At 42.6% G+C, this 11,938-nt stretch overlaps 2 protein-coding genes across 3 annotated transcripts; both read left to right on the forward strand.

Moving 5' to 3' along the window:
- The first annotated feature begins 116 nt into the window (after positions 1–116).
- Positions 117–3,883, forward strand: pim2 (Pim-2 proto-oncogene, serine/threonine kinase). The gene is made up of 7 exons (XM_062459851.1): positions 117–371; positions 692–792; positions 921–971; positions 1,371–1,600; positions 1,801–1,970; positions 2,169–2,345; positions 2,488–3,883. The coding sequence occupies exons 1-7, from the start codon at positions 311–313 to the stop codon at positions 2,658–2,660; spliced, it is 963 nt and encodes a 320-aa protein (XP_062315835.1). The 5' UTR covers positions 117–310; the 3' UTR covers positions 2,661–3,883.
- A 529-nt stretch (positions 3,884–4,412) lies between these two features.
- Positions 4,413–11,603, forward strand: slc35a2 (solute carrier family 35 member 2). 2 transcript variants are annotated; one of them, XR_009929981.1, is made up of 7 exons: positions 4,413–4,792; positions 5,538–5,720; positions 6,491–6,642; positions 6,810–6,932; positions 7,116–7,723; positions 10,848–11,024; positions 11,249–11,603. XR_009929981.1 is itself a non-coding variant. In XM_062459853.1 (6 exons), exons 1-6 carry the CDS (start codon positions 4,732–4,734, stop codon positions 10,873–10,875), a joined length of 1,155 nt encoding a protein of 384 aa, XP_062315837.1. In that variant the 5' UTR covers positions 4,413–4,731; the 3' UTR covers positions 10,876–11,603. The 2 variants fall into 2 exon arrangements, 1 of the variants encoding a protein (XP_062315837.1); XM_062459853.1 differs by having other exon boundaries at positions 10,848–11,603.
- Positions 11,604–11,938: the final 335 nt, after the last annotated feature.

Consider the following 11,938-nt stretch of genomic DNA (forward strand, 5'->3'; position numbering starts at 1 on the left):
CGTGCTTAACATTTGATTGGACATCTATTCAAAATATCGTCATGTTCACCACACCTATTGGATAAGGGATACTTGTGGGCGTATTTAATGCTGATACTACAAATCCGCAACAAACTTCGGTGAGACTTGACAGTTTATAAAGCTCACGAGTCGTCCAGGTTGAACGTTGGAACCTTGCTTGTCGGATATTTTGAAACTTGAGAAGAATTTACTACGGAAGTTCTATCGTGAACGAATGGATATAACATTAATCAAACCGCACTGGAAGTAGCCTACAATATTATACTATTTAATTTCTCCAGTTTGAAAGATGTTGGACAAACGCATTGTTGTTGATCTGCATTTGGATCAAGATGCCAGAGGAAAAAGCGGTAAGAGACAGATTGAGCAGATTGGGCTATATTTACTAGCCTCAGCCTTAGTTTAGTTATAAATATGATGTTGGTTACTGTAATGAGCTTGGAATTGAGGTGGTAGTTAGTAGGCTACATGGTTGGGTCACAGCATTGGAATTCACAGGGGCTATTTGTTTCTGTTACCACAACAAAACAGATAGCTCTAGTCTACCTACCGTGGAATCGCATGCTTGTCTTTTATCCTGTGAAATTATTTAAACCAATAGATGTTTTTTTTTTTACCATTATTTTAAAACAATGTGTATTTATAAATATTTTTACATCCAAAAATGTAGGGAAAGAGGATTTTGAGAAGCAGTACCAGTTTGGAGCACTTCTTGGAAGCGGTGGATTTGGGTCCGTCTTTGCTGGGCAACGACTTTCAGATGGCCTGCAGGTAGGCTAATTCACAAAAGTATTTAAACAAGAAAGACAACTATTATATATATTTTTTTTAATCTCCGAGAACTAGTAGCCTACAAAATATTTCATGAGGCTAATACATTTATTTTTATTTGTTTTCAGGTGGCCATAAAACAAGTGACAAGTGAAAGAGTTCAACAGTGGGCGAGATTGGTAAGTGTAAAAGCGCATTGACGTTTTTATACCATGTTGTGATTCCAATCCAGTTTAATGCATTTCAAATCTTCCGAATGCAAAATAAAATGTGAACTATAGTCCCTTACGCCCTCTGTTGGTGATAGATTGAGGTACATCAGGTTATTTCCACTGGCGCGGTTATTCATATCGCATGACATAGTAGTGGGAAATGACGCGTAGGGTTTTTCCTTCGTAACAAAACGAGAATTTACAGCATTTTCAGCGGTATTTTCCCAGTCTTTCCGCAGCTTTTTGTGGTTATATTATTTATAGTTATATATTTATATTTTTTACATGTTTAACAGATATAGCATTTTCTTATAAAATGTCAGATATACTAACATGACCTTTCTTCTCTCCTTCCCTTCTCTTTAGCCTGGTGAAGCCTCTACTGTGGTTCCCATGGAGATTGCACTATTGATGCATCTGGGTGGGGGTCCCGGGGTAGCTGGGAGTCCGGGGCACCGGGGAATTATCCGGATGTTGGACTGGTTTGAGGTCCCAGGTCAGGGCTTCCTCATGGTGTTTGAGAGGCCCCAGCCCTGCCAGGACCTGTTTGACTTTATCACAGAGAGGGGATCCTTGGACGAGCAGCTTTCTCAGAGGTGTGTACAGACCTGGTTGAACTGGTGTTAGACCAGGATACTGTCTGTGCTAGCAGTTTATAGATCATTTATGTTAAATAAACATCTGTCTTTCGATCACTAGCTTTGACTTACCATGGATTATTTTTGGAAACTCATTTTAAATGTGGTAGTATGGTTGTATCTGAAGTCTAACATGTTGTTCTTGTTGTTCCTGCCAGGTTCCTGCGTCAGATTGTGGAGGCTTTGCAGTTCTGCCATGCTCAGGGGATTGTCCACAGAGACATCAAAGATGAGAACATACTAGTGGACACACGGACAGGAGATGTCAAGATAATCGACTTTGGTTCCGGGGCCTTGCTCAAGGATACGGCTTACTCCGAGTTTGAAGGTGAGAGGACAACCTCAGGTTGTAAAACTTTGTATACAATCTCTGCACTTGGTGGCGTATGTCTAAACTACAATATGGACACTAAACTACGATATGGACACAATGTAGATGAACCCGTTACATGACATGTAATATCCTACTATACCTACTTTGCATCATGTAATAACCTGTCATTCCTATTCGTTCTCCTCTCTTCAGGCACGCGAGTGTACAGTCCTCCTGAATGGATCCTGGAGCAGCACTACCACGCACGGCCACTGACTGTCTGGTCTCTGGGTGTGCTTCTATTCGACATGGTGTGTGGTGACATCCCCTTCGAGAGGGACTGTGACATCAAGCAGGCCATGCCAAGCTTCACTAAGCGCATCTCCAAAGGTGCGTCTAAGAACTTGCGTTCTGTTGGCCGGATTCCGAAGCCTCAGTATCCATCAGTTCATCAAATACAACTTGATTCTGCTCATTCTCAGATTGGTTTTCCATGATTGACAGTCTCCCTCTCACCCTTTGTGTCCTTCAGAATGCCAGTCTCTGATTCGCTGGTGCCTATCCTACCAACCTGAGGACCGCCCCAGTCTGGAGCAGATCCTTCATCACCCCTGGATGGAGCAGGGCGAGGACGTAGAGGAGGGGGGTGAGGCTGGAGACCTGACTGGGGAGAGCAGCTCATTACCCAGCCAATCCAGCATCTGAGACAATGACACTTGAGCAAAGGATGGTCTGGGAAACTTCACATGCCATTGTCTGTAGTTCCTGCTGGTCTGGTCTGAGGGACTAACCGATGCACTGTGTTCTGTGTATCCAGCCCTCCCCGAAACCTTGTTATTTATTGTTCAGTTTAGGGTTTTTTTTTTTCTATTATATTTGTAATTTATTTGACAGGTATTGCAAACATGTGTCAAAAAGTTGCACTGTCTATATTCCTGGGCTATATTATTTTTTTAAGAAGAAGTCTGTATAAAAACCTAAATAATTTAAGTTAAAAATTCAAAATTATCTTTACACTTTATAGGAACAATGACCACAAGAACAAATGTATACTTTTTGTTAACTTATGGGTATTTAGGACAGTATAGTTGTATTTTTATTTGATTTCAAGGGAGAAGTCAATTTACAGTAGCAGTAATACTGAAGGCATGTTGAAGTTTCTGGCATCCCCTGGGTTTGTTTGAGACAGAAACTCTCATTGTGGTCTAATGAAGATCACCCTCTTTCTCAAAAGAGTGACCTGGTTTTACAGGTTAGATACATATACCTACCTTCCTTGTTTTAGAGGAACAAAGGACTATCTTATGTTTACTGGTACACCTCACTGGACCAGGGTAACATATGTATCACATTGTTACAATTCTTAAAGGAAACACCCACAGCACTATGCACCTATCCTGCTACCTATGGACTGATCCTCTAAGCCCTGAGCAGCATTCCTTCCAACACGGACTAAGGCCTTGCCTCTGGTCTGTCCACCTGTCCAACACTGCTGTCTGGAATGTTTTGTTAATATTTTCATTTGTTCTTAACTTAAAGTGTGCATGCTGTTGACAGCTTGTTTCATGTCAGTTATGATGGTCCATTGTACACCATGGTTTAGGATGGCTTTATGCTTGCTGTACATGTTTTTCTCTTGGGCTTTTCTCTGAGGAGAATGGTTTATAATGAGGCATGTTACTTAGGGCCTCCATTTCAAAACCTAAACTAAACTCTGGAGCCGCACCATGTCACTCAGGACTCAACACTCTATTTAACTTGCTCATACTTAACTCAACCTTCAAATCTTGTGATGACATAGAAATACAGTATGATGCCACTTGGTCATCCTGGAGAACACTGTGATTGTACAGTTGTAATTGTTATGTAAATACATTTGTATTATTGTTGTTCAGTGTCACAGATTAAAATTATTTATATTAAATGAGGATATGTTTGTCACACAGTTTTTTTGGTGTCATGTATTAAATATGTTAAATTAATTTAGTCTTATGATAACTAGTAACGCTTGTCCGCACACTTTTTATTTTAATACTGAGTTTGGCTTTTAATTGTGTTTAAGCTGTTATGGGGGCCTTTCAAGGACCCCATAGTCTCTTTTCAATACTGTAGTTGTGTGATCTGAACTTACAAGCCAACAACAATGCCATGATGGAGGCTGGTTGGTTAAGGTTGAAGATCTTTGGTAAGTCATTCTGTGAGATCAATGGGAATTTCCCTGGTGCTTAATAAAAAGCTACGGACTGATTAACCTTTGGCTGGTTCTGGTGAAGTAAGGGTTTATCATGTTTAAAGACTATTCTGTGTTCCCCCAGAACAGTAACATCACTGATGTGCACTGATGTGATGTAGCTCTTTTTGGGTAGGCGTGACTGTTCACACACTCCGGCACAGTAGGTGGCGGTAATGCACTTATAAGTAGGCTGGGATCTGCCAATCTAATTAATAGAAGAAGAAGAAAAAACAGGGAAACGATTGTAAGGGTAGCTAGTCAGCTAGCTTGCCAGTCAAGCCTGGGCGAAACCACCTGGGCGCAAAAAAACAGAAGACCACTGTGTTCTCGAAGCGTAGAATGGCTCAGTTAGTGGGGTGATCTAGCATATAACTCATTTAAGTGTGGAAGGGAGTAGAGCTAGATGACAGCTGGGAAGCTAGCTGACGTTTGAGAAAAAGCTAGCTAGCCAGGTAGGCAGCTAGACAGACTAGCTTCCTAAAAGGCAGGTAGAGAAAGTGACAACTTCGTTCAGTTCACAACGACGCCTGTACAATCGCTAACATGACACGGGGCAACGACAGCCAAGAAACAGCAGACAAGACTCTCAGTCGACAAAATGAAGGTAAAGTTTAATAGCTTGCTAGCTAACGTAGTAAAAGCAAGATTTTGAAAATGGTTGTTTAAATCTGAACAAGAATACGCAAGAGAGTAAAATAATAGTTAGCTGGCTAGCACTAACAACAATCTCGCCACCTAATTTGGCGTATGCAAACTAATGGGTTTACTATTGGTAAGCGACAGCTGTCATTGGTTTCAAAAACTCTTAAGTAAACTCTTAAGTAAACTCCTAAGTTTCTAAAATATTTTTACTGTGATTTTTTCGAGCTCTTTAGATCTTCAGTAGACAGCTATAGCTGTAGGATAACCATAACACACTTGGTGACGTGGAGGTGTTCGTGTACAGTACTCAGTCAGTCACACCCAGGTGAAGGTGGGGCCAAGAACGGCCTTGTGTCAACATATTCAATTCAATATATTAATGAATCATGAACCACTTCCTTGTAGCTACGGCCGTGTGTCAACATATTGAATATGTTAATGAATGAACCGCTTCCTTGTAGCTACTGGACACAAGCACTTGTTCAAACCACCTTTGTGTTTTGAAGATTGTGCAACGATCTGCATTAAGCCAGCTACATACATCCACTACTTATTTCAAATGTAGCATGCAAATTATTAGATTTAAACGTTATCTGTTTCTTGGGGCCAAATGTGACACATATGGCCCTCCTAAAGGTGTATTGAGATATGACAGAAAGTGAGTGTCTCATAGTCTTTTTATTTCCTGCTTCCTGTGATTCTTGCAGTGAACAGGAAGTTAAAGTACACTAGTCTGGCGATCCTGGTGGTCCAGAATGCCTCGCTCATCCTCAGCATCCGCTATGTACGCACGCTGCCTGGTGACCGCTTCTTCACCACCTCTGCTGTGGTAATGGCAGAGGTTCTTAAGGTGCTCACCTGCCTGCTTATCATCCTGGTCCAGAAGAGAGGTCAGTCTGATAAACCACCTTACCCCTTAGGTCATTTTGTGTGCAAGCTTGTTTTCATGTGATGGTCTCCTAGGATGTTAAATGTTTTATAGAGTTATGAAATTGTCTAATCTGTAAACACTTGGACTATCTACACATTTGACAGATGTTCTTTTTTTTGCTTAAATGTGACCTTTGGCACGGCATGCAATGGACCTTATGTTTACTCTGTGTGCTGTAGTTCGCTACAAAACTCACAACAGTGGGGAAACAAACTTGAAATACTCGATAATGGAATTATAGGTGTATTGTGTAGCGAAACATAATTTACATTTAGCAGACACTCTTATCCAGAGCGACTTACAGTAAGTACAGGTACATTCCCCCCGAGGCAAGTAGGATGAAAGGCCTTCCAACCTTCTGATTAATAGCCCGATTCCCTAACCGCTCACCCATCTGAGCCCCCATAATATAGCATACCATCCAACTGTAAATATGCCCAGCCAGTGGCACTCCCTAACTCAAAACCATGTCATACTACCATGTTATATACTATGTTGGAAAATATTTAGGATATTCTTTCATCTTAAATACACAACAATATGCAAAAATAATCCACAAAGACATACTACACCTGGTTGTATTTCGTTGTATGTAAGCCAGCATGCTCTTCTGGCGATTCTGAACCACTACCAAAAGGAAAAATGTAGTGAATGGTTTGAGGTCGTTTTTTTTTGCCATGCTTGGCATGTCCACTGAAATGAGCTGTGTTCCTCTCCTTCTTCTGCTAGTGAACATCAGGGACTTTGTCCTGTCCCTGTATGATTCCATCGTGGTGCAATACAAAGACACTCTGAAGCTCGCCGTGCCCTCGCTAATCTACACCCTGCAGAACAACCTGCAGTACGTGGCCATCTCCAACCTGCCGGCAGCCACCTTCCAGGTGTGTTTGAGTGTGTGTCTGTGTTCATTTGTTTACCCATGTGTTTACCCATGTGTTTACCCATTTGTTTACCCATTTGTTTACCCGTGTGTTTACCCATTTGTGTACCCATGCGTACAATTGCTGGAACATAAACACAATGTTTTGCATGTGATTTGTGTGTTTAGGTGACGTACCAGCTGAAGATCCTGACCACAGCTCTGTTCTCGGTGCTGATGCTGAGAAAGAGTCTGTCCAGGGTCCAGTGGATCTCCCTGCTGCTGCTGTTCGCTGGTGTAGCCATCGTACAGGTACAGCTGGCTCTGTGGGGGATGGAGGAGTCAAAGAAATGAAGCGGAAGGAAGGATAATACGTGATCTATATTGAGAAAGATAAAGGGGTGTGATTGGGATGTGGCTTGCTGTAGCTGTTTGTTGATGTGAGCTGGTGTTGGGTGTCAGGTTGACTGTTTTTAATGCTGTGGGTTCTCTCAGGTGGAGCAGGAGGGCAAGGTTAAGGAGACCAGCGTGAAGGGAGGAGCCAGCCAGAACTACGCCAAAGGCCTGGTGGCGGTGGTGGTGTCCTGCCTGTCCTCGGGCTTCGCAGGAGTCTACTTCGAGAAGATCCTGAAGGGCAGCTCGGCGTCCGTCTGGATCCGCAACGTCCAGCTGGGCATCTTTGGCACCCTGATGGGGCTGCTGGGGCTCTGGTGGAACGATGGGGAGGCCATGGCGGCCACCGAGCGTGGCTTCCTGCACGGGTACACCCCCATGGTGTGGGGCGTGATCTTCAACCAGGCGTTCGGAGGCCTCCTGGTGGCCGTGGTGGTGAAGTACGCCGACAACATCCTGAAAGGCTTCGCCACGTCCTTCTCCATCATCGTGTCCACCGTGACCTCCATCTACCTCTTCGGATTCCACGTGGACCTCCTGTTCACCGTGGGGGCGGGGCTAGTGATAGGCGCCGTCTATATGTACAGTCTGCCCAAGCCTGCAGGCCCCACCCCTTCCACCGCTGGTCCCTCCCTTTCTTCCTCCAGCCCACCGCGGGGCGAGCTGGGCGACGGTGTTGGGGACTCGGAGATGGACGCTTTCCTCCCAAAGTCAGTGCTGGTGAAATGAACAAAACTATCTGCAGCTTTCTCTCTCTCTCTTTCTCTACTCCTCCGCTGGACTTAAAACTAATTGACTCCCTCTCTTCCCCTTCTTTCTTTCTGCTGCTTCATCTGCGATTTGGGAACTCACCTTCCTCCATTTGTCAGTTGCTTGTCTTTTTTTGTGTGTGTGTGTGTGTGTGGGGGGGGGGGGGGTTGGTGTCACGTGGTCCCGTCCCCCTCATCTTTGGGAGTGTTGGGCTTGTCCTCTCAGTGGCCTGACCTGGTTTTCTTCTCCAAAAGCACAAGAGGGTGAAGTATCATTTAACCAGGCCACGAGGAGGATGATACTCTATTCATATCATCCATTCTCTGTCTCCCTCCCCCCTCTCCCTCTCTCCATCAGTTTGTCTGTCTACCTTATTTCAGTCATATAGTCTTCAGCACTACCCACCCCTCCTTGCCTTAAAACGGTTGATTCTTCTTTTTTTTATGATCTTATCAGAAAAAGCCTTGCCACACATCCTGATGACTTGTGTGTGGGATACCGATATAGGACTATAAGATACAGTTGCAATGCAACTTGAATGTTGTCTCTTGAAGTTATCAGGTCTTTAGAAAAAACCCAGCTACATGGGTGAAGTCATCCATCTATCTTTATGTAAAGAGTCCTGGAAATACATTGTACTACTCACATCTAGTCAACGTAGGATATCAAACTTTCCAGCTGGCATGGACACTTTATCAATGTCTGTAAAGGATGGGCTACTCTGTTACTGATTGTGTGTGGTTGTGTGTGTCTGGACATGCATTTGTTGTGCATATGGTTGTGTGCTCTAATGTGGCCTCCTCAGGTCACCTGACTGGTCTGGACCCAGTGAAGCGGGCCTCGCCCAAATGACGCACTGCTGAATCTCACATGCCTCCTTAGTCTGTGACCTCCTTTCTTGCCTGCTGGTGTCTGTCTTGTGTGTATCCTCTTTCCTTGCCATCCTTCTCAAAATTCATTGGCGAGGAATGGAGGACAGAAGAAGTGAGTGAAGATTCAGGCCATCGGAGATTCAGGCCAGTTAAGGTCAGAGTGGGTGTGGCTACCTGGGGTCCACCTGAGACAACCAATGGTCATGCTGTGCCTTTTTCTGTCATCTGTACATATCATAGGTTGAACTCGATAGTTAAAATGTACATATATAATATTGAATTATGATTCACTCATGTTTTTAGTTTTTTTTGGTGGAGATAATTGTGGTGACAATGGGGGTTTTTGACACAGGCAGATATTTATACACCAAAACTGTCCTATGTTGGACAATATTTTTTCTTTCTTCAATGGGTCTACTGAGGTTGAATGTTTATATGTCCTTTTTTTTAGTCCAACATGTTTCTTTGTCTCGGTGAAGGTCATAACCATCAGTGTCCTGGGCCTGGTTTGAAAACTCTGCCCTCCCTTCCTGAAGATGATCATCTCTAACCTAACATGAGTGGTGACCAGGGGTCTTCTGCAGGACTAGCCCCTAGCCAGTCATGTCACACAAGTGGAAAGAGAGAAGAATGAGTTTTGAAACTTGGCCCAGTTGTGTGGGGTGGGGAAGTCTTAATTTGGTCATGATGATTTTTCTCGTTGCTACGGTGTGGCTTTATTGCCATTTCTATTGAAGGCTATTTAAGGTGATATCCCAATGTAATATGGAAGGTAGAGTTATTTTGTATTTGCCCAAAAATACTTTTTTTATTGTTAAAGCTGTCAAGATGGGCCATCTTTAGGCAGGGGGAAGTTTTTATGTTAATGTGTTACCGTTATGATGATGGTGAGGTGGGGTATGAATGGAAGCAAAGCTGCTTTTACTCCTGACAGGAAGCCCATGGCTGCATATGAGCATGCCATTAATCCACATATAGATTCTCGACGACTAACTATCAAAAGACATTGTTAACCATCCACCAACTTTCAACACAGCCATATCAACAGAATTACAGTTGCTAGGCTAGTTTTACAGTTGGAACACTTGTGGATTATTGATAGTGGCCTACTGAAAAGTATTACCTTCCATACATGAGACTTCTTCACAGACAACATGTAAGCATGTCCAGAACACTTATGTCTGTCTGTGTAGCATAGCCCAACCTCTGCTGTACAAGAGTAGTCCTCCATGGGCTTTGTTCTGTCAGTGGGCCTGTGCAGAACTGTATTTGATGCTGGTCAGACCTGAGTCCAAATACCATTTAGAACCAGTTCAGTGACTGTGCATGACTGTTCTCATCTGGCACAGTGGAACCCATAGCCAGTTCGCCCCTGGAAATGTGAATAGTAGTATTTGGAGCCAGGTCTAGTGCAAATACAAAGCTCAACTGGCCTTCATCTTGTGTCTTACATCCACCTCCATGTTGTTCATCTCTTCAACATCTCTGTGGGTGGGTTGAGAAAATGAAACGATGGAAACATTTCATGAAGAAAAAGGAAGGCAATAGTTTTCATTTTTACTTTATGTTCACTTGTTTAGTTTTGCACTTCATTTGTACGAATGGCAGTCTGTATTTGTACTTCAAGTAAAACTTTTATAAAACGGGACATGGTTTAAACCCCGCTTCCACTGTTGTCTTACTTTACATGGTTATATTGTAAAAGATCTTCTAGGTAAATATGGTTCAAATAGATTTTTCTACTCTTCAAGTCTTCAATCATAATTGGGTGAAAACAAGCTCTTCCACATTATTGTTGTTACGCCTGTCATATTATTTTAGATTGTTAACACACCCTGTAGGAAGGATTGGCCGGCAGAGAGATCCTTTGTAATATCCAGGAATTTACTACCTGTTGAACCTGTAGAACCTGAGATCCTGCCATTCTGCATGCCACACTGGGAGAGATAAAAACAGAGGCAGAAGTGAGTTGGATGAAAGACGTGCAACAAGATCTGCTGACCGCTTAAATTGTGACCAAAATCTTTAATAGATTGCAGAAATAGTTTAGAATTATGCTTTAAATCAACTAATCAATGGCCTCTAATTAACTAACCTGCCTTAAAGTAATGAGCAACCTTTCTAATATTTTTATTTTTAACTGATAGCTTTTGTCCTGTTCCCCGTCACTTTTCCTTACGCCTCTATCTCTCTCTCCTATCTCTCCCTCCAGGACCTCAGGAAAGGAGAAAGGATGCTGAGGGCAATGACTCCTACTCTATGACTGTCCTTCACTCCACACCTGCCCATCATGCCAAAAGAGAACCTAACTTCCGGAATGACAAGTGCCTTTAGAAGCTTGAAGATTCCAAAGCACAGTGATCTAGAAGACTAGCTCAGCTGACAGCTGGTACACAGGATTTTAAGTGGCACTTAAATGGTGCTTAGTTTACATGTAACTGGTCCTAAACTGAAACACGCATTGTTTTCACATTGTTGCCTTTAATTTGATTTATCTTGATCTGAAATTAACTTCCTTTTTCTACGTGTAACCTTTGCATTATTTGCTGTTGGGTTTAATCCCAATGGTTTTATTAATCCTATTTTATCCTTTTTGATCTTTTTTTCTATTAGAATGTTGTGTGACCCTGCTGGAAATGTTAGTTCTGTGGTGCTCTCTCCTGGCTGAAGTCCTAACTGTAAGCCTAGCTTAGTGCCCCACAAGGAGTGCTATACGGGAAAGCAGTGCACCGCATCCAGGACTATGACAGGCTGGCGGAAGTCAGTCACTAGGATCATTTGTCTTAATGTAATGTTTTTAGATGTCAAGTATTTGATTGTCTGAAGGTTGTATGACACTATCAGGAGCAGAGTTATCATGTCTGATTGAAATGTGAATGTGGAATATATGTCCATCCATATCATCTTAACTTTTTACAATAAGGATATATTTATCAATAGGAATATAGATTGATAATAAAGCTAATTGACAATATTTAGTGTAATCTTTTTCAAAAAACTAATGGAAAATGCGGAATGAGAAGCAGGAAGTGAAGATTAAAGGCACAAGGTGTACGATTCAGATGTTGACCACCAGAGGGAAACATTGTCAAAGTATTATGCTGTTAAGCGTTGAAGGCTTCATCGATGTGCACCAACATTCCAATTTGTTATCTGTTGACAGCACTGTGATCTACATGTACCATGTATGAAAAAGAATGATTGCATGACTGAATCACCTGGTTTAGGAATATCAAACTGACATTTTAATAACCTCGTGTGTTATTAATTGACAGTGTGACATTTCCATAAAACCTCCCATGA

This window comes from Osmerus eperlanus, chromosome 4 (assembly GCF_963692335.1).
Source record: "Osmerus eperlanus chromosome 4, fOsmEpe2.1, whole genome shotgun sequence".
Taxonomy (NCBI): domain Eukaryota; kingdom Metazoa; phylum Chordata; class Actinopteri; order Osmeriformes; family Osmeridae; genus Osmerus; species Osmerus eperlanus.